Below are 23020 nucleotides of genomic sequence, written 5' to 3' on the forward strand. Positions count from 1 at the left end.
TTATTATCCTGTATTATTGCTTTGATTTGTTACCTTATATACTGCAGACATTGGCTCATCAGACATATTTAGACGACATACCATGTTGAAATCGGCAGAATTTTATTTCTAGAACACCCGGATATTATTTGCACTCCGTCTCACTGCAGCAGTGTGTCCTTCCGCGTAGTAACATTCACAACCGGTACATTTTTCGTAGGTGAAACGTATAATCCATGATTAGCACACAATACTTCAAACACACATCCTATAAATTATTACTTGACTTATGTGATATTTATTGCAATTTTACACATGTTTCGTCGTAATGGCGATGTTCGGATCTAGTTTCTCTAAAAAACGAGTTCCACCCATCTCGCCATTTCATGTTCCATAGCTGCTTTGTTGTGAGGAGAACACCAGCTTGAACCTTCAAGTATCGGTATAGCTTACATCAGTAAAAGTTAGGTATTGTAACAAGGTTAGATGATTTATTATTGCCCATCTATTTACTAACAACTGCAAGATCAACATTAAGCTCTGTACAAGGTAGGGGAAATCGGGTTAGCTAGTGAGCTCTTTAGCCTGCCTGGTAACGTGTTTGCTGGCCGCGGCCGACAAAGACGATCCGTCGCACATTTTTCTCTGAAAGTGTCACCCTCAAGAAGACACATTGACGACCACCGTGCAAGACACGAAGACTGAGGAGATGGCGAGCTCAGTGGGAAACGTGGCTGATAGCACAGGTTGGTTGCTACTACTTAACTAATGTTAGCTATGGCAAGTAACATAGCAAGCTGTGACGACGGCCCCATCTTCAGCGCAGATGGGACCGCGCTGGTGGCGAGCAAGTAAAACTCTTTAAAATTATTGTATTACTCATTAAACACGACGACATTGGCAACGTAGGCCCAGTGTGACTCCCATGTCATATTACATTCGAGTAAGAGGGATAGGCTCAGGCTAATGGTAACGTATGTTAGCTTAATATGTAGCAGTTAGCCGTATATTGTAACGAATGGATATCTTATATAAATTTGCAAATTTCATTTTGCCGACTACTGACAAGTGTACAAACGCTGTATTAACTCAAATTCTTTATCTATTCACAGACGTGCAACATTTTCGTAATGGGGGTTGCCTAAAAACGATTGTTGTTAGCTAACATGTAGCCCATGTAGCCATGTAGCCGACTTCCACGCGGCATTGTATTTTGTTACACACTAGAAAATGGCTTCTTTTGTTAAAAAGCTTAACACCATTAACACAATTGGTTCTGAAGGTGATCATGGGCTAATACTGGTCATGGACACTGACAGGGCCCTGAAGCGTCCCGCGTTTATCACAGGCCGTGTAGACATCTCTGTTGGCGCAGGTGCCCAAGGATAATGGCTGCGGTTTTTTTTTTTTTTTTGTCACATTGCTGTAGAGATCACTCCAAAGGTGATCAGTGGTACTGATTTGTAATTGGGCTCATTCACTGCATTTTATTGTGCTGTTTCTCGAACCGGTCATTGGCCAGGTCTTGCTTTATGTAACCAAATTTATCCGTCCTTTGTATATAGAAGCGTTATTACGTAATTATCATGGATGGATGCACCTTATCCACTGCGATCTTAGTGTATGCTCTGGCATACTGTCATCAATTTCCAGGTGTGTCGATCCACTGTACACAAGTTGGAATGTGCCCAAACCATTACACCTCTTTCACCCTGCTGTATATCATGCATGATGTCTTTTGCTTCATGCTGTTTATACCACACCCTGAAAAGGCTGAGCTCAAGTGACACTGTAGGTCACTCTGTATCACAGTCTTTTGATATTATTAATATGAAAGATAATGATTAACATGATAGGGACACATTGACTTTAGTAATGTAAATCAGAAACCCGACCACTGATAAAATATACCAAAAAATAAGATAAAATCATTATTTGCAGATATCAGCTGTTTTAAGGCTGTATTGAAATGTGACTTGACAGTTATAGTCATTTCTCCCTCTAAAATGTTATTCAAAGTGTCATCAGAACTTATGAATTGGTATTTTATTTTGATTTCCAATCTGGACTCCGAGAATTAAAATCAAAATGTGAAATTCCCACGTGTCATCATTGTAACATTTGATCTCAGTCATCCTTTGATTTGCTCATTGCCTTGTTTTCTGTTGATTTCAAATTGTTAACCATTATTTGTCATTTGCAGCTTTAGGTTCATCTCTTTATTTATTTTCAGTTTTCATTTGTCTGCTTTAATTTCTTCCATCACCTCTAACATGTTGTTTCCCCCCCTCCTTGGGCTGTGTTGGTGCTCCAGAACCGACAAAACGTATGCTTTCCTTCCAAGGGTTGGCTGAGCTGGCGCACCGGGAGTATCAGTCAGGGGACTTTGAGGCAGCTGAGCGCCACTGCATGCAGCTGTGGAGGCAGGAGCCTGATAACACAGGCGTGCTGCTGCTCCTGTCCTCCATCCACTTCCAGTGCCGAAGACTCGACAGGTGAGGTGTGGCGGGGGGGACTGACTCAACGCACACTGAGCATGTGGCGTGGAGGTGGCAGAGAATAATGGGTCTTCTGTGACTTTGAAAGCACACGTCTGGTCTTGGAGAGTGAAATGCATAAACCAAGCTGTCGTCTGGGAATTCTTTTGCTTGGTTTAGTATCGTCTCATGCTGTCACCTCAATTATAACACTGTTTAGCTGGTGGGCATACCTTTGCTTTGCAGGTGCCATGGTGAAGGTTTCGGGTGTTGCAAGTTACAGGTTGAAATGTTTGATCTTGTTCTCTTTTTTCCTATTCTTTTAATATAACCAGTGCCAGCAGTATACTCCAAAGTGATTTGAATTGAGTATGTTGTCACTCTGGTGTCATATACAGAACTAGATGGAATCAGACAGATAATATGCAGAAAAGGGCTGAAATTATTAAGTGATATGCTGTAATAATATACCAATTGATCTGTCACTGTTACTAGTAAGTGAAATGTTAGTAAAAATATTTCCATGTGCACTCTGATCACATATGGCACATATTCTTCACTGTAAATGTCTATGCAAATACATCTTCATTTGGAGTATAGTGCTAGCATAATGGTTAATTTGCATAATTGACACTTAAATGATAAACTTACTTACTTACTTAAGTTTGGATTTTGGTGAAATGTGTGTTGTACTGTGTGTAATGTACTAATGTTTTCAACAGTGGAAGGATATTCAATATTTAAACATTTACATTTAAGCCTTAGAACAAGTCTCTCCTTCTCACCACTTGCACCGTGCCTTCCTGCTGCCTCTACACAACACATCGAGACAACACTGCCAGCCACTCCCTTCAGGATTGTAACCATTCTTTACCCATTCTGGCCCAACAGGTCTGCTCACTTCAGCACATTGGCCATCAAACAGAACCCAATGCTGGCTGAGGCTTACTCAAACCTCGGGAATGTGTACAAGGAGCGTGGACAACTGCAGGAGGCCATAGAGCATTATCGCCATGCTCTAAGGCTGAAGCCAGATTTTATTGATGGATACATCAACTTGGCAGCAGCTCTGGTGGCCGCAGGGGACATGGAGGGAGCAGTGCAGGCTTATGTGTCTGCATTACAGTATAACCCTGTAAGTGACATAGCATACCATGTTGAAAACCTTACATTGACAGAAAACCTATCTTCTAAAAACACAAACATATTTGTAGTCAGTACATTGATCTGTTGTTTATTGTAGCAGTAAAATACATTTTTTTCTTCCCCAGGATCTTTATTGTGTGCGTAGTGACCTCGGCAACTTGCTCAAAGCCCTTGGGCGTTTGGAAGAGGCCAAGGTATGTTACAGCGGGTTGGCATTTGTATAGATGTGTCGTTTGTGTTTTTCTCGTAGATTTTTTTATTTTTTTTTTTTTTATTCCTTCCTTACATTTTTAGTTTGTAGTGTATCCCACTAAGGCCATAGATGTTGTCCCTTTTTTCCTTTTGACATTTTTAAGCCACATGGAGTCCTTTCCCTTCAACCCCCTTGGCAAAATGAAGGACAGAATATGGTAGCTTTTTCTCATTTCTCAGAGTTAGTGAGATTCCACCCCTAACCTAACCATTGGAAATATTGGACCTGCACCAGTCAACACCTATATGAGGCAACCAACTTTTCTGTATTTTTTTTTTTTTTTTTTTTTTTTTAAATCATAGTACACACACTTTCTGTTGACTACTTTTTAGACAGCGTCATGCATTTTGTTTTTTCAGTATATTTTTTCGGTATAACATTTGTCCCCTCTGTATCACTTTTAGCCCCAATGTCCTTTGCTTTACCCCGACCTTTTATAAGAGGTCAGTCCCTCCCCTTTCAGGAAGAAAGGCTGGAGTATATAAATTGACACAGTGGATCTATATTGTAATTTTTTAACCTTGGCCCATGCATTTTCATGTAGTTGATTTTGGAGGGAAAATGCTGGCTCGGTCTTTGAAGAATACATGAACTGATAAGAAGCTAGTTTAACTTTGCAGTGCAAAAGATAAGATGGTTTCTAACCTAACACTATACTCCAGTACTGTTTATCAAGTGCCCAATGACTAATGTTTGGTCTCAGTTTGCTGTCAGTTGCTGACAGTGTGGGTTGTTTCCGCCCCTCCCCTCCCCTTCCCCATTCAAGTGTTACACTTGTATTTGTCACTTTAAAACTTGTTTGTATTACAGGGGGCTCCCTGGGTTGGGTCAAATCTTGAGATGTGGAGTTGTCCCACTGGTTACAGGCCATCTTATTTCGTGCTAGAGGGGGGTAAAGGAGTGGGGAGGAGCTTCAGGGAGTCACAAGCTCCCCTGCTCTGTCGCTCCACCCCCCGCGCGCTCGCTGAGGATTGGTGGAGTGCGCGCTTAGAGCTGTCTTCCTGACCCTTTAGCTATGCCCTAACGATGCTCATGCAAACCTGCATTAGCATTTGTTTTTCCTTTTTATCTGTGGTTGATGATGAAAATTTTACCAAGCTGGTTATCTCTTCTGATATCCACTGCTATTGAATACCATGTTAAAGTGCTGGTTTATGAAAGCTAATTTTCAAATGCCATATAATGGTCTAAGCAGCGTCAGGCAGACAGCTCACAATTTGTACTTCACCGCCCGCGTCAGATGCTGGGTTAGAAAGACAGAAGCACGCGCAGCAACAGCGATGACTTCTTTATTTCAGAACTGTGGAGGCTTCTAGATACAAATAATTAAACCACAGACTTTTCTCCCTACCCCATTGGCCAGGATTCAAGAAAGCATGCCAGGATAAAGAAATCAAAGTTTTAAAAATCTTTCATGCAAATGCTAAAAGAACAAACTAAAAGCAATGATTAATACTTTTTCCCTTTTCCTTCAAATATGTAATATTATTCCCAGAGAAATGGGATCAGTTCATTTGGGCAAGATCAAGCCAGTAACTGCCCTCCTGTAGTTTGACTTGCAAACTGAATTGATGGAAAGCTGGAAGCCTGACTATTTAATTGATAAACTGATCAAATCAAAGCCTTTCTTCCCTCCCTGTTACCCTTAAGGCATACCTTTTTGTTTTCTTTGAAATGAAACATTCATTGCATGAATGAAAACTAAGAATAGTCTGTTTTTGTTTGTTGTGATTTGGAAGAACCTGTTTTATTTCCATATTTAAAAAAAGAATGTATTGTTTGAGAACTTTTACTAACGATCTTGTTTTCTGATTTTGTCTCTTTTGGTTTTTCCACAACTGATATTGTTATTTAGAAGGTTTCAGGTGGGTGACACTATTCCTGCGTAGGTGCCTGGCGGAAAGGAACACTAGGGCAGCCTCAGTCCTCTCCTCTTCTTCCAGCCAGCTGCGGCCACCACTCTGACAAAGTCCAAAAATATGGTAACGGGTTTGTAACTGCCAACAAAAGAAAAACCACCTCACTTTATGCTTGAGCTCTATCTTGTGGCTTCCTTTGAAGAGCAAAAGAAAAAAGTAACGAAACAAATTACAGTAGCATATGCTATACTAATTACCCAATTCTATATTAAGTAAAAAAGAAACTTGGATTATGGAAGCAATAATCGAGAAAAACAAGTAAGAACCCTCTAACTCTTACATGTTGGTTATTTTTCCTATTTTGTTTTGTTTTTCCTTCTTTATTTGGAGTTGCAGCGTTCTGATGATGATGCAGATAGTGCGCTGTGAGTCTGCAGTAGCGCAGGGGCTGCGCAGCGATACCCTCCAAGAAACCAAAAAGGCGGAAAGCGCAAGCATGCAACCCCCACCCCCTCACTCCCTTTGGCCTGTTGGTTGTGGACCTCTCCCCACTCACAACCAGCCTCGCTCCCAAATGCTCCCAAATCTCAGACATAATTGGCTTCTAAAAAAAGCACTTATTTGGTCTTGTGCAACTCCTTGTTACAAACTCAGTGAGAAATGACTGTTAATTGGCTGTTTATTTCCAAACGCCCCATGTTTAAACATCACAGTGTAGCCACTGGATGATCCCTCAATCCCCACAACCCCCCCACCCTTTATTCTGAGATATTTCATGGGTGCTGAGTGTGTGCCAGTCTGGTGTTGCAGGTGTTCTGCCAGGGGTTGTTGGTCTGCAGCTGTCTTATCTGGCCATTCAGCGAGCGCAGCGGCGACGCGCAATGACCTTTGCCAGGAGCAAGGTCTCGCAAGCGGCATACTATGGTGAATTGTGGTGATGGTGGCAAAAGACACACACCGCGCGCTTGCGTTTGTTGCGCATGCATTACAGGGACCATCACCTGCACGAACTGTCTCGCATCCCAGGTTGTGAGATATTATGCCCACATATACAGAAATTGGAGAGATATTTGATGTTATTTTTTAAACTTTAATTGAATACTTTGGGTTATAACTAATCAATGTAGAAGGCAACAGACTATACCTGTGTGTGGGAACCACTAGATTTGGTCAGAGTGTGGTCATAACTGCAGGATGAGGGCGTACGTGTGGGTGTTGGTTGGATTTGCGCAGCGTAGGAAAAAGCAATGCAGCTTAGCGCGGCAGACTTGTGCGCACGCGAGCCCATGCTGTAGACTCACTTTTTGCCATCATGGAGAACAGTCACTAATTTTACTTTCTCTGCCCTTTTTGTTTTTTCTTACTTTTATTCTCAATCTTTTTTTTTTTTTTTTTTTTTTTTTTTTTTTTTTTTTTTTTTTTTTTTTTTTTTTTTTTTTTTTTTTTTTTTTTTTTTTTTTTACAATCCCTTGTCCTCCCTTCTACAAACTATACTTCTCCCATTCTACCTCTACTCCTCCTTTCCTGTGGTTTTTCAATTTAAACCCGTTGAAGGCTTGTTACCTGAAAGCCATTGAGACTCAGCCCAACTTTGCTGTGGCTTGGAGCAACTTGGGCTGTGTGTTCAACGCCCAGGGAGAGATATGGCTGGCCATACACCATTTTGAAAAGGTCAGTCACATCATTTTTTTAAATCATTATTCAATCCTGTTACTCTCTGTTGTGGTATGTTTTTGTGTTGTTCCATGTTTTCAAGCTTGGTTTCAATTTTTAGGCAGTGACTCTGGACCCAAATTTCCTTGATGCTTACATCAATTTAGGAAACGTTTTGAAGGAGGCCAGAATCTTTGACAGGTAAGTCTAAATCATGACATAGATGGTATGATACTCCCTTTATGCATTCATGTCTAGTCCTTTGTCTTTATGATTACTGCCCTTCCAAACCCCATGTGGAGTTTAGAATGAGTCAAGAACATTGTCAGTTTGATTACCTCTTCGTCTGAGTTGGTCTTGCAGCTGTGTTTTCACATACAACTGTTTAGTTATGGCAGATTTGCTGCCGTCATGTTTAGGACTGTAACTCAGCTGCTGAAACAATAGATTTATTTTCAGCAATAAATCGTCAACAGTATACAATGTGCTCCGATAGTTCTGACGTTCTTTAAAATGTGTACAATTGTTTGATACACTCTTAATGCTCCCATGGCTTGTGAGACGTTATTTAAAAAGATGAGGACTACAATGTCAAATTTCAGCAAGAGTTTGATTTTGTGCCATATCCTATGATCTGTTTCCAGAGCTGTGGCTGGATACCTGAGAGCCTTAAGTCTCAGCCCCAACCATGCGGTTGTCCATGGAAACCTGGCCTGTGTGTACTACGAGCAAGGTCTTATTGACCTGGCTATCGACACCTACCGTCGTGCTATTGAATTGCAGCCCCACTTCCCAGACGCCTACTGTAATTTGGCAAATGCCCTGAAGGAGAAAGGCAATGTAAGACAGTACTTAATCTGTCCCCTGTCTGGACCATCTTATGTAACTAAATTTTTGTCAATATTTGTCAGATTTCTTTAAGTTAGTTAGCATTTTTTCTGAATTTAACTTTTAAAATGCCATAATCTTTCCCAGGTGTCTGAAGCAGAAGAGTGCTACAACACAGCCTTGCGTCTGTGTCCCACCCATGCTGACTCCCTAAACAACCTGGCCAATATCAAGCGTGAGCAGGGCAACATTGAGGAGGCGGTTCAGCTCTACAGGAAAGCCCTAGAGGTGAGTGAATAACTGTATTTATATTTCCGTGTCAGGTTTGATAAGGAATTATTGCTGTATATGTGAGCATGGCATTACTATATCGTTCTTCTTAGTAACCTCTTCTGTTTTTCATCAGGTGTTCCCTGAGTTTGCAGCAGCCCACTCTAACCTTGCCAGTGTCCTGCAGCAGCAGGGAAAACTCCAGGAAGCCCTCATGCACTACAAGGAGGCCATCAGGTATGTTAATACTACAGGTACCTGCTGATTTAATTTGTGTTATTACGCCATGATGGTTGTAGAAAGTAGCAGAAAGCAGCAGAAAATTAAATATATGTAATCATATTGGTGTGATGTCACATCACTGCTATGAAATCCCACCACTTGGTGAACATGTATAAATTCCCAAGTTACACAATGTTTCTGTTTGATTTCAGAATCAGCCCCACATTTGCTGATGCTTACTCAAACATGGGTAATACACTGAAGGAAATGCAAGATGTACAAGGAGCACTTCAATGCTACACTCGTGCCATCCAGATTAACCCTGCCTTTGCTGATGCTCACAGCAATTTGGCCTCTATCCACAAGGTACAGATAAGTCTTGTTTTCAACTTTGGCATTATTCCCTGATGTTTTTCAGTTAAGCTAGCTGTGTTGAGAATTTCTTACCTACGTCCTGGTTGCTTGGAGAGCTGCGTGCTCCAGTACACTTGATTGCTTAATGGGGATGTCAGATAATGGACGCATGTAGTTATGTGCAGTAGAAGGCTTGCTATGGGCAACCTGGAGAAATGTGATGTGTGTGTGATTTTTAACAGTATTGTGATGTCAAATACTAGAACAATAAGTCCAGGGTTGACGGTGACCATAATATTCCTGTTATTGCAGATGTGTTTAATATGTCTATTTTTATTTTATTTTTTTTGCAAGTTCAAGAATTTTTATTTTGTATTCCAATGCTTCTCTCTATTAGGATTCTGGAAACATCCCAGAAGCCATTGCATCCTACCGCACAGCCTTGAAACTCAAGCCAGACTTCCCTGATGCTTACTGCAACTTGGCACATTGCCTGCAGGTTCATAGATGTTCATATATTTGTCAACTATTATAATGCAATACAAGATGTTATGTAACTTTTGTTGCTGTTGAGTGAGAAGTACCTCCACTCACCTGTTACTTTTATCATTCTTCCAGATTGTGTGTGACTGGACAGATTATGACGAGCGGATGAAGAAGCTTGTGAGCATCGTGGCTGACCAGCTGGATAAGAACCGCTTGCCTTCAGTGCACCCACACCACAGCATGCTGTACCCTCTCTCTCACGGCTTCCGCAAGGCCATTGCTGAGCGCCACGGAAACCTTTGCCTGGACAAGGTACACGCACTGATCAAAGCAAGTAACCTTTAATTCATTTTTGGGGGGGGGGTGGAAGGTGGCTGGTGATGGCAGTGGCTGTCTGCAGGGATATGGGGAAGGTAAGGGATGGGCCAGATACTGGAGAGATTTAACTTTGTAGAAAAAGGTGAAAGGTCAAAGCTGGTGGTGGGTTGCTTGCAGGGATAAGGGTATATGTTATGAAGTTGAAAGATTAGAGAATTAACCAGTGGCAGTTTTTGAGTCAACATTAGTCAATGTAACCAGGAACTGGTTATCTTGCTGTAGTTGTTTATTCTGTTGCTTATTCCACAGATCAATGCACTGCACAAACCTGCTTATGAGCATCCGAAGGATCTGAAGACCAGCAGTGGACGTCTGCGTGTTGGTTATGTCAGCTCGGACTTTGGCAACCACCCAACTTCACACCTGATGCAGTCCATTCCTGGAATGCACAATCCTGAGAAATTTGAGGTAGGTGATATTTATTGTAAATTTAATTCTAGAAATATTTAAAACTTAATTTGGTAAGAATACAGTATAGTGCTTATTGCTAGTTTGCATATTTATTTAACGTATGAGTATATATGTTTTTTCCTTAAGGTGTTCTGCTACGCGCTCAGCCCTGATGATAGTACCAACTTCCGTGTGAAAGTGGTAGCAGAGGCTCATCATTTCACAGACCTCTCTCAGGTAACTTATGACCTGGAGTTACTTCTTTATCAATATTCTTATATTTACTGAGTGTCTATTAACCTCAAGCATTTCAATTTTTAACTAAATGGTTTGTCATTTTCACAAAAGTAAGTAAGTTGTAAGTAATGTCAAACATTAACCATTTTTACTGAAACTGGTACCTTTCTCATCCAGATCCCTTGCAATGGCAAGGCAGCTGATCGTATTCACCAGGATGGAATCCACATTCTGGTCAACATGAACGGATACACCAAAGGAGCCCGAAATGAGCTGTTTGCCCTCCGCCCTGCCCCCATTCAGGTAAACTCTACTTATGATTTCTAATTGACACAAAGCTGCATCCTTAGGATAGATGTCATGGATGTGTATGCAAACAGATAGTTGCAACAATCAGTCTGATCTGTTAATTGGAGAATAAAGTAAATGGTTTTGCATCAAAGAAACCACAAATAATTGTTGGTCTCTTTTTCCCATCAACAGGCTATGTGGCTGGGATACCCAGGAACCAGTGGGGCTCCCTTCATGGACTACATCATCAGTGACAAGGAGACGTCACCTTTGGAGGTAGCTGAGCAGTATTCTGAGAAACTCGCCTACATGCCCAATACTTTCTTCATTGGAGACCATGCCAACATGTTCCCTCACCTCAAGGTCTGTTCTTCCTCACATTGCTGTCCCTTCTTTCAAAAGAAAAGTAACTCAAATATCAGTATAATTAGGGTGTTTGTAACATTTGTTTTCTTTAATTCACAGAAAAAGGCAGTGATTGATTTCAAGTCTAATGGACACATCTTTGACAACCGCATTGTTCTTAATGGTATTGATCTGAAGGCCTTCTTGGACAGTCTGCCAGATGTCAAAGTGATAAAGGTGAGTAAAGAGAAGAGTTGTTGTTTTATCTGTATCATTGACAAACCAGTTTCGTGTGAGTAGGGCAATGCAGACCTCTAGACAGCATTGTTTGATTATTTGTTCATGTCATGTTGTTGTCTTTCAGTCAGAATGACAAAGCAGAACGAAACAATAAATGGCTTTATCAGTTTCCTATTTTTGGTTTATGTTACTTAGGGAAACCATGGTCTGGATTCTAATGCTTCAGATTCATTAAAATATGTTAATATGAAACCTGAAGTCAAAAATACCATATTGAATGAATTGGCACTGAACTATATTCAAGCACTTACATTGAAACTGTTCTCTGTGACCAGATGAAGTGTGACAACAACCAGGAATCTGCCGGGGACACAAATGGAGCTCTGTCCATGCCTGTAATTCCCATGAACACCGCAGCTGAAGCAATCATCAACATGATCAATCAAGGCCAAATCCAAGTCACAATCAATGGCTTCACTGTCAGCAATGGCCTGGCCACCACACAGGTATGTCAGACTTTGACACAATTGTCAATATAAATGCAAATATTGAGATATGTAGCATGGGCCTACAAGTGTCTACAAATGCTGAAACAAAGGCAAGATTAGCGATTGAATTTAGCTTGCTGCTTTTCCAGATCTTTTCAGCAGATGAGGTTGTAGTCTCTCAGACTGTGTCCGTACAGGTACGGTGTTTCATGAAAGTAAGGTGGTAGCACAGAATTGTTGGTGAGGGTAAATGGTGGCACTATGGATTGGGTTTAAAATTAACCCTACTGTCTTGGTAGCACATAAATGTACCAGTGTGAAGGATTTAAGGGGATCTATTGGCATAACTGGAATATAATCTTTATGGTGTATAATCACCTGAAATGGGAAGTTAGTCCCTCATGTCTTCAAAGGGAGCGGGACAGGTGAGGGGAGGGGTATTCGGTTGCAATCTGCAACTTCATGGCTAGATGCCACTAAATCCTACACACTGGACCTTTTTAATATCAACTGGTTCAAATAATCAACACCAGTTAAACAAATTGAGGATACTCCATCATAAAACACTGTTTTTGTTCCGTTTTAGATCAATAACAAAGCTGCCACTGGGGAGGAGGTGCCACGCACGATCGTTGTGACAACCCGCTCCCAGTATGGCCTTCCAGAAGACTCCATTGTCTATTGCAACTTCAACCAGCTCTACAAGATTGACCCCCCCACTCTTCAAATGTGGGCCAATGTAAGTTAGTCTGACTTGGTTCTAACAACTGCTTTGAGTGTTCCTTCAACTCTGCACTCTTGAAAACTTTATTCCTTAAGTTTGTGTTGAAAATCACTTTTAAAATCTCCCTTGTTGCAGATCCTGAAGCGTGTGCCCAACAGTGTGTTGTGGCTTCTTCGCTTCCCTGCTGTGGGCGAACCCAACATCCAGCAGTACGCTCAGAACATGGGTCTGCCTGGCTCGCGCATCATCTTCTCTCCTGTGGCACCCAAGGAGGAGCATGTGAGAAGGGGCCAGCTAGCTGATGTGTGCTTAGACACTCCACTGTGCAATGGTCACACCACAGGCATGGATGTTCTCTGGGCTGGAACACCCATGGTCACCATGCCAGGTGAGGACAGTAGGGTTTTAGGGACAGACTTAAAACCTTTGTTTCATTTGTTCTAACTAATAAAATACAGCTTTTTACAATTGAGTTTACTGATTTCTTTTGATAAGTTATCTGTGGAACTAATTTCAAGTGAAGGCTGCTTTCTAATTGTAAAACCTTTTTTTGGAAAGGTGAAACCCTTGCCTCTCGTGTGGCTGCTTCACAACTCAACTGTCTGGGCTGCCCTGAGCTAATAGCCCAGAGTCGCCAGGACTATGAGGATATAGCAGTCAAACTGGGTTCTGACATGGAATAGTAAGTAGATTTTTATCTCACTTCATTTGAAAAACTTGTCTTTCCAGTTTGCTAAACCATGAAGTCTGACCATTTTCTCTCTCCTTCAGCCTGAAAATGGTCAGAGCACGTGTTTGGAAGCAGCGAATCTGCAGCCCTCTTTTCAACACCAAGCAGTACACAATAGACCTGGAGAGGCTGTATCTGCAGATGTGGGAGCACCATAGCAATGGCGGCAAGCCAGAACACCTGGTGAAATTCCAAACAGTAGAGACCAGTGAGAATGCCTGAACTGGAAGCACGCCGATTTCTTTTCCCTTATTCCCCAGCCATGTTCAGCCTCCTCCCCACCATCTTTTTTTCAGCACCCTAGTGTGAATGGTCAGTTTCCACTCCAGTCCCTCTCCCGGAATGATTGTCTCCATCTCTCTCATTTGCTATTAATGGGACTCTTAATTGTGAAGGAGCCTACAGATGTACACATTTGCGCCGCCGCCGCCGCCCCCCCCATCACATTTGTCACACATCTGCATTTCCTGAGCCAGATAGCGCCTGAGACTTTCAGGCACCTTGTCTGAGACTCCTGTCCTAAACAAAGTATATTTGGTCAGCATGAGAGGATTGTGAATGCCCTGCTACACCCTTCAGTACTTGGATCAGTGGATTTTGTTTCTCCTGTCAGTGTGCATACAGGACTAATTGCAGCTTGTGGAGAGAATGCCCAGCCATCATTACTTGTTGATCTATTTATAAATGGATAAAGAGTGTTGTGTGTTTTAAAAGGACAATGTTGCACCATGAAAATTGTGACTCTGACAGAAGTTTCATCAGCTTTAACATGCAATTGTAAAACTTAGATTGCAAGTGCTCTTTAGTTTGTCTTAAGCTGTTATTAAATGACTGCAATTAGTAGATGTGCAAGTTTTGAGGAATATGGTCTAGATAAAGACTTTTTCCCCTCACCTAATGCCAACTTTTACTAATTTTGTTGTCAATCAAGAAATATGTTCAGTAGCTATTGTCCTGTTTGATGTCACACTCTGCTCTGTAAAATGATCAGGCAAAGCTGGACAGAGGAGTCATTGAAAGGGCCTAAATTTCAGTTCAGAGGTCAGAGCTGTTCACAAATTGATCTTGTTTTTTTTAAATCACACAAGGAACGGCCTAGGTAAGTATTTTCTAAGCAGTTTTTGTTTTTGTATTGTCCATTAACTGTATGCTGTCAATGATGCCACAAGGCTCTAAATATAATAAAAAAATAAAGAGATGGCAAAACTATGTACTGTATTTTACACCCACTTGAGTCAGTTGTGGGTAGAAACAAAGACTTGCAGCCATAAGCCTTTTCCTAATTCTGAAAGGTAGTTTGACATTACTGTGTTTGTTCACGTGCCGGCAATCTATAATTAACTGAATAATGTTTGGATTTTCTCATGATAGTTTTTCTATAATTTTTTTTGAACATTTGTTCACTGAACGTTTCATGTGCTACGCCTAAACCTTTCTGTGACTTGCAAGGTACACGTGCTTTCCACAAGAACTATGGCACTGCAACTGCTGCTTTTCCTTATCCCCTGTTGGTCGGTCAGATAGAGAAAATACAGCTGAAAGAATGTATGTTTCAGGACATGTAACAATATCACAATGCCAAAATTATGAGAAAAAGTCTTGCATTCAAAATTATACTTGATTATAGAAGTCACATGCTCATTATTGGAAAACACCCTTCCATTGTTCTGCATTGATAGGTTGCAGCATTATAATATTCTAGTTTTAACCAAATGTCTTGGTTATTTCACCAACATCACACTTTTCACATCGGTCACGATTTCTATTTAAAAGTAGAATTATAGCGTGGTATTAAATGGAAATAGATGAAGTTGAAGTATCTCAAAACTAAACGGAACAATTTAATTAAATGTAATGAAATATTTTGTATGGCCTTTGGATCCGTTCTGGTGGTGGTCTTACAGAGTGGCCCAATTCCGATCCTCTCTCCCTACCCACTGTCACTCCATTTGCACGTTCGTTAGAACGGTCCGCCACAAGTGGGTTATAAAGCCCTCCAACACAGAGTCTGCATCGATGCAGACTTGAAAACAGACAATAGACCACACTCTCAGACGAGTGCAGCATCGTTTTGAGTCCGGGATAGATGAAATGTCATATACCTACTAATGTGAATTCCGTGACTATTTACAATGGTCAAAAGTCATAAATTACTTCAAACAGACCATTGATAGACTGTTTTCATGCACACATGACGAAATTAGATGCTGCATTGTATTTTGGAATGAATGTGGCGATGTGTACCAGAAAAAATAGGAAGAGTTCTTTTTCTTTTTCTTTTTTTTTTGACTTGATATTTGTAAATTAAACTGTTGAGAAAATAAGCATATGATTAGATTAAGACGGCAAAAAAAAATGTTCACCAAAAAGGAAAATGCGGCCAAAGAAGCATAGAAGTGAATTTTTTTTTAATACAATTAATCATTTTCCTTTCACAAGCTTACTATGCAATGAATGTGATGGGGGCCATGTCACTGCCCACACACCTACATCTTTGTCAATGCTGTGTATAAGATTATCTTTTAGATAAATATTGATTTAATCACAATTTCTTTCTGAAGTATTTTGGGTAACAATGAACTTCCTGTTTCCATCGGAGAAAGGTGAGGGCGTCCCATTGTTATACCTCCCCCTTAATGAAGAGACCCTCCACAGCCGCGAGTGTGACACTACACGAAGTTACTCTCCGACTCTGAGTGGGAGTGTGTAGGGATGGTAGGGGCCGGATTGGAATTGGGCCAATATTACTTTATCATGTAAAGCTCTCTCCGATTGGCCGAATGTGTACATGACGACTTCCGGTGAAATGGAGCACAAGATTTGAATTTCTCCGTCAGCTCCGTCTTCCACCTCTGCTTCCTATTTTCCACAACAGAAGCGCGTTCGGTAATCACATTTCAAGTTATATATTTTTGAGCGATAACATCATAAATGTAATTCAAACTTAACCGCTTTTAAAAAGTCAGCGTCCACAGTCAGAAGATAATGTTAGCTAGCAACGTGCTAGTAATTCCACTAACCTAGCTACAGTAAGCTATGTCGGTTGTGTTTATAAATTATTTTTACACCAAATGGAGAAAAAAAAGAACATTTTAATAGTTAGCCAGCCTTACTTTGTGGCTTGTAAATCATATGGTTGATGTTAGTGCTGTACTTTAATTGTTAAATGACTCATGCTCGTGTGTTTACTGTTTTCGCAGACTAGAGGACACTATGAATGATGATACTCGCAAATTGTTTGAAAACGTTGCTAAAAAGATGGGCTGGATGGATGAGGGACTGGACGCAGCAGCAGAGAGGGTTTGTTGCAGACTTCAACATATAAACAGAAAGAAAAGAAAAACACTTCTTTTTCTTCTAATTTAATAACCTCTAAAGTAGCGTAAAAAATGATTTATCTTCAGGTTACTGGGAGAATAATTCACACATATATTTGAATGTAACTAGAGGTGCCACAGTTATTTATTCAACTGACAGATAATTAAACTGTAGTTTTGATAGTTACTTGCTGTAGTCGTTTTTCGACCAAAAACATTTGCTTTTTCCACATTCTTAAATGTGAGGCTTTTATGTCTCTACCATACATTATAGTAAACTCAATATATTTGGGTTAGTTGAATAAAACTAGTAATTTGAATACATCACCTTTTGTTTTCTTACATTTCATCAACAAAAAGAGGAATAATAAAGAAAATAACCAACAGATTGATCAATAATGAAAATAATTGTTTGTTGCAGCCCTATTTAAATGCTCTTAAATATGTCTGATTATGTAAGTTATAATGTCTGTCTGTCTGTCTGTCTTTATTTTTTCTAGCTGCGAATCGAAATTGGCAAAACTCGTCGTTTTGCCACAAGTGTTCATCAGGTGATGGATCCAACCTCTTTGCCTATCCAGCTTGGCCTCTCTGAAAGTGAAGAAGATCAGGAGAAGGAGAACAAGTGCTCCATGGGCAATAATTACAGGAACAAGTCTTTGACTGATTCCAGTGATGAAAATTTTGACCAGTGTGCGTGAGTTAAATTGTATAAATATTGTTAAATTGTGTGAGTCAGTTTGCACATACGCTTATTTGTTCATTTGACCTTTTTATTCCTCAGTTCTTGTGGGAACGGCTTCATTGAAAGCTAAACCTGCCACTTCAAAAATATGTAGCTCTGCAAAGAAATACAGGTGAGAAAATGTAGCTCAGTGAAAGTGTTTTCATAAAGCAAAATCTTTGTCTTGTTTCTGATTACAGTTTTACCTCTAATTTGTCTCAACAAGGTTTGGGGCATTGCAGTCTACCTCCTAACCCACTGCTCTCCTTTCTAGTTCAAATGTTCTTGTGGTGAGCTCAGATGATGAGGGCAGTTTTGAGACATGTAAGTGGCCTTTTTCTGTTGTGTACTGTTGTCACTATTTGTAAACAATTACAATAAATGAGTCAAAATCTAATAACAGAAATATGATGAGGAAAATCTTTTTATATTGTGGATTACACTTCACTTAATCCATCGTTTTGCATATTTAAGTTCTGCAACGAGTGAAAACCCCTAATGCCAAGCCTAAGAAAATATCAGAGAGCAGGAGTGAAGACAGGTAGGTTTGCGTTATATTTTTTCCTTTAAATGCATTGTCACTGTCCTGAAAACTTGTTTTTAAGAATATCTGTTTTACCTGTTTTTATCTTTAAAGCCTCAAAAACTTCATAGTGGATGACTACTCATCAGATGATGTCTTTATTCAGCCAAAATCATCACATAAAGGTATGACCTTTGAATGACTGTTGGTACTGACGAAAATAAACATAGAACTAAATGTGTGTAATGATGATGTTTTGTTTCCCCTGTTTTGCAGTGCCTAAGAAGAGCAATACTCCAGCAGCCCAGCATCCACGGAGGAGACCACTGTCTCAGTGTGACTCCCCAGTCTTTGTTAGTGACAGTGATGATGACGATGATGGTAATATTGTGATCAAGAGCAGTTGGAGAACTCGTCAGTCGCGACCAAAAGCCCCGCCAAAAGCTAATAAGAATAATGCTCTGCTGTCTGATAAAGATGACAGTTCGCCATCACTCCCTTTGCCTCCAGTCCCATCTCCTTTTTCTCTTCCTCCCCTCAAAACTCCAACGTCACTGACCTCTCCCAAGCGTACTTCTTCAGCACCATCTAAGCTGGATGAATCAGCCAGTTCTGAGGAGGAGTTCACATCCCTGCTGGATAGACTGAAAAAGAAAAACAAATTCACTAGCACTTCATTCTCACCTAAGAACACCAAAGGTAACTGCTTCATTTTTATTGTCACCAACACTTCCAGTAGTCTCTTGCATTAATTTTCACAAAGTTTTGAGGCTGCTATATCTTGTTTTTAAATCTAGATACCAGTAAGGAGCCTCCTGCGGTAGTTCCTCCTGTAAAGGTACTCACAACACCAGCTTCGAAATCATCAGGTGGAACACCTCTGCATGTGAAAACCCCAGGGAAATCCACCATCTTGAAGCCCATAGTCAGTCAGACAGAGCCCAGACACGGTCCCACCAGCAGGTACATCTGCTGACCGAATTTTATGGACAGCCTTGAATGTTCCAACAAACATTTCAACAATTGTAATGTTTTTTTGCCTTGAGCAACATTTCTGTTTGTCACTAACTCAGTTTGATGTTTGTCTTTATTTCACCCTGTTCGTTCTCTTCTAGGGTAGCATTGTGTAAGACCCCTGGGTGCTTCTTGGAGTCACTTTCAAACCCTGGCTCCAGCTATGGCCGCAATTTTAAGCAAAACAAGGAAGACCTCACCAATAAGCTCTACCAGCTCTACAATATCAGTGTCTTTGACAGTAAGGTGATGACCAACAATTGCCCTTGTTTCATTTATATATTTTTAGAAATATCATCCAAATTGAATTGTATACTTTATAAATATTTTACATTGTTCACTTGCTTTGTTAACATATGTTATGTTTTCTTTTTCCTTGTCTGACATTACTTTTCTAGCTCCCTGTCAATATGTCAGTGACCTGGAATAAGAAGATGCGGAAGACAGCAGGTTTCTGTATCTCAGGGCAAGAGCGAGGTGGAGGGAGCCGCTACGCCCGCATTGAACTGTCAGAGAAAGTCTGCGATTCTGCAGGTAATGCTCTAGTAAGCCAGAAAGACTCAACTAATAAATGGTGCCTGCTTGATTGTTCCTGAATGTACAAATGTATATATTTGATTAAATCTCTTATTTTATTGTCCCTCCCTTCTAGATCGCCTCAGGGACACACTGATTCATGAGATGTGTCACGCTGCTACCTGGCTCATTCATGGTGTAAGGGACGGGCATGGGAGCATCTGGAAGTTTTATGCTCGAAAGTCCACAGTGGTGCATCCTGAGCTGCCCATGGTCAGTCGCTGCCACAGTTATGACATCAAGTACAAATTCCAGTATCAGTGCAGCCGCTGCCAGAATACGTAAGTCTGACTAAATTCAACTATCAACCTCATATCATCTTTATTACTATTATTCGTCTTGGATTTTACAGACTTGTGTTTTCATTTTTACTGGGAAATATTCCTAACACTTGACTCTTACCATGATTCCTCACAGTATTGGGCGTCATTCCAAGTCACTGGACACGCAGAGGTTCATGTGTGCCCTCTGCAAAGGTCAACTCGTCTTACTGACTCCCTCCAAGCCACGTGCTCCCACACCTTTTGCCAACTTCGTCAAAGAGAATTATGGGACTGTTCGACAGGAGCTAGCAGGACAAAGGCACGCGGACGTGATGCGTAAGCTTAGTGCAGACTTTGCCTCCAAGACTAAACTCAGTTAAAGCTGAGATCTTGCTTGTAGCTGTACTTAAAGCTGTGAACTGAGCTGCACAACCACAGGAAACCTGTTCAAATACTCAAATACCTCAGTGAACAAGTCTTGCGTCAGTGAGCAGCTGTGAATATTAAATCTATTTTTATGTTTTCTGTTATTTCTGTATTTGTCAGTATGTGTTCAAAGACTGGACCTGCTGTAACAGGGAGCCTAAGCAGTAAGTTTGTGTTCTTGAGTGTGTTTTTATGTAGTGTATTGTGTAGATGAGGCAGTGTCAATGAAATTCATACCACCTGCTGTCTTTGGTATTGAATATATTCTGGAGATCAGTATGATTAGATCCATATGTTTTGAAATATTTGACTGGTTTGACAATAAAGTTTAAAATGTGACTTTACATTAAATGAATCCTTGACATCTTTTATACATGTATATTTATATATGAACAGTTAAAAGTTGTGTGACAAGAAATCTATTCCAGACTAATTTTGTCTCATATTAGCCAAAAATTATTTTTAGTTACTGCAGTTATTTTTTTATGATTGGAACAGAAAATATTACAGTTTTTGTAAATTAGTCTTAACCATTAATCATATAATTTCAGGTATGTTAATCCAGTGTCAATCCCTTGGGTTTACAGGGTTCATACTTGCATGTATTGGTCAATTAATCTTAAATTACACACCTTAAATCATATAAAGTTAAGTCTTAGTATTTTCTGCTACACGCTCCCACACAAAGGGAATGTTTGGATGACTATTTTTTTAGTCCAGGTATGGTGCATCCTTTGAAATATTTTGCATAAATATAGCAGTGTGTGGGTGAAAGAGGGTGGCGTTATGTTTTCCATGACTGTGCCTATGCTATCAGGCAAATATTGACAGGTAGAATTCAGTTCTGTACAAATGTGTTAATGCCGTCCCTGACTTTTGTATAAATAAGCAAATGCAATCCCGATAACAAACACTAGCTGTTGACACATCACTGTCCACAGGGATGAGGTTTTAGGCCTGAGGTCTTGACACGTTGACATGGTGAAGCTGAGTAAATGTGCTGCTGGCACATAAAAGGAAGATGCAATTGAAATCAGCCATCATAATGAAACAGGTCTGACCATCTGTCTGCTGTACCATGGTGTGTTGGGAATTCTCAACAGAGAAGAGCAACTTTGAAACAGATGTGACGGTGTGTATTACAATTTATTCTATATCATTTGACATGAGGTGAGAGTATTTCTAGTTATTTGAAAATAGCTCTGTGCTAAAGACTTGTATTGTTTTAATAGGAAACAAGACTATCAGGGCGGCAGATCAAAGGGAGCTTTGTGTCATGGATGTCCACTGCAATGTGACAATACTAGAGACCCAGATGCAGATCAACTCAACCATCTTCCACTTGGTTAAGATGGTCAGCATGTGCGTGAGCTACACCCTGAACGTCATTCTCAGTCTTCCTTTACTCTTGGTCATCACACGCCCCCCATCCCTCCTCAGGCACACTCGCTTCCTGCTCCTCACACACCTCCTCTTGTGTGACAACCTCCAAGTAGGTTTAGACTTTGTTTGTCCAAATCCCATTGCAATCAGCTTTTAAGATAATAGGTAAGAAGAATGTCTATAGTTTTTTTATGCTGTGAGAACCATGTGTCCCTTGAGTTAAATGACCGTCTTTACCATTTCAGCAGCTCCTCTGGACCGTCAAAGCAGTTCTTTTAAGATCCAGAGAAGGTATACCTGTGGCCCACTGTCTGATCTTCTGTGCTGCTATCCAGGCCTGCTCATTGGTTTGTCATTTGTTGATTACACTTGTGCAATCCATTTTTCTCTTTAGTCATACTGCGCTACTGTATGTTTCATGCACCAGTCTACATAGTAGTCATGAAATAAGTCAATTGATTATCCAAACACAAATGAATCAGCAATTATTTGTATAATCAATTGATTGTTTAAGTCATTTTGCAAGGCAAAAAGCCAAATATTTGTTTGTTCCATTATTGTAATTATTGTATAGGCTGGATCGTGGATTTCATGTTTCCTCAGGTTATTATGGGATCAACTCTCCAAAGTGGAGTTTCAGAATTTCTTAATAGGATATTGCCAAATGTTACATGAAATAATTACTATATACTATATGAAGTAAAATTAGACCAAAGGGAAGCACAGTAAATTATAGTAAAGATAGGTATTTTTGAATTGCTTTAACAACTTACTTTACATTAAAATGGCCACAGTATGGCCACGTTGTAGTTTGTAATTGTGTATTCATGCTCTGGTCTCCCTGCGCTGACAACCAAAATGGAAAGCAACATCTCACTTTTATGTCTTCACTTATTGCACAGGTGGACCTCTTACTGAGCACCGCCCTGGCTGTGGACCGATTTGTAGCTGTCAAGTGGCCCCTGCGCTATGAATTGCTGATGTGTCCTCAAAGGAGACGAGTAATAGTTGCAGCCATATGGATCTTATCAGTTGTGCTCAGCGGTGTAGGTTTATGCATCAGCCTCAGCACAATCCAGGTGAATTTTTCCTTTCCTCACTGTCGACCTCACACCCTGCCTGTCAGGGACATCAGCTATGCTACTTTACTGCACCGTGGGAACTGCTGTGGTGGTGCCTCTCTGCTCTCTGACCATCCTGGGATGCTTCTGCCTGCTCTGCTGGGACATGCATGCAGGGCTACTCTGCACCAAGAGGGCTTCTGTGACCCTGACCCTCCAGGCTGCTCAGACTCTTCTCTTTTCAGTTCCTCTGATCATGGACAGCTACCTGATCCCTGGCTTCCTGCACAGCGATACTCTTGATTTAGCAGCAACCATCACTTTCAACCTGGGGGTGTCACTCATCCCATTAGTATATGGATACCGCTCACGAGAGCTGCAGC

General features: G+C 40.7%; 2 protein-coding genes across 12 annotated transcripts; both read left to right on the forward strand.

Annotated features, from left to right (window-relative positions):
• Positions 1–366: 366 nt before the first annotated feature.
• On the forward strand, positions 367–14559 carry ogt.1 (O-linked N-acetylglucosamine (GlcNAc) transferase, tandem duplicate 1). 11 transcript variants are annotated; one of them, XM_023402198.2, is made up of 23 exons: positions 367–725; positions 2294–2474; positions 3348–3591; positions 3728–3796; positions 7269–7385; positions 7489–7568; positions 8012–8249; positions 8343–8483; positions 8602–8702; positions 8900–9053; positions 9439–9540; positions 9660–9857; positions 10155–10313; positions 10443–10532; positions 10710–10835; positions 11016–11186; positions 11289–11405; positions 11744–11914; positions 12046–12093; positions 12483–12635; positions 12756–13008; positions 13179–13302; positions 13392–14559. In XM_023402198.2, exons 1-23 carry the CDS (start codon positions 689–691, stop codon positions 13570–13572), a joined length of 3255 nt encoding a protein of 1084 aa, XP_023257966.1. In that variant the 5' UTR covers positions 367–688; the 3' UTR covers positions 13573–14559. The 11 variants fall into 11 exon arrangements, with proteins under 11 accessions (XP_023257966.1, XP_023257967.1, XP_023257971.1 ...); XM_023402199.2 differs by having other exon boundaries at positions 9660–9839; XM_023402203.2 differs by having other exon boundaries at positions 8012–8207; positions 9660–9839.
• A 1545-nt stretch (positions 14560–16104) lies between these two features.
• Positions 16105–20544, forward strand: gcna (germ cell nuclear acidic peptidase). Its single transcript, XM_023402106.2, has 13 exons — positions 16105–16236; positions 16551–16650; positions 17168–17360; positions 17452–17524; positions 17666–17715; positions 17866–17932; positions 18029–18099; positions 18191–18613; positions 18712–18877; positions 19030–19174; positions 19327–19462; positions 19581–19785; positions 19922–20544. The coding sequence occupies exons 2-13, from the start codon at positions 16564–16566 to the stop codon at positions 20145–20147; spliced, it is 1842 nt and encodes a 613-aa protein (XP_023257874.1). The 5' UTR covers positions 16105–16236; positions 16551–16563; the 3' UTR covers positions 20148–20544.
• Positions 20545–23020: the final 2476 nt, after the last annotated feature.

Source organism: Seriola lalandi, unplaced genomic scaffold, assembly GCF_002814215.2.
Source record: "Seriola lalandi dorsalis isolate HSWRI2012SDOR001 ecotype SW California unplaced genomic scaffold, Sedor1 jcf7180002053898, whole genome shotgun sequence".
Lineage (NCBI taxonomy): Eukaryota > Metazoa > Chordata > Actinopteri > Carangiformes > Carangidae > Seriola > Seriola lalandi.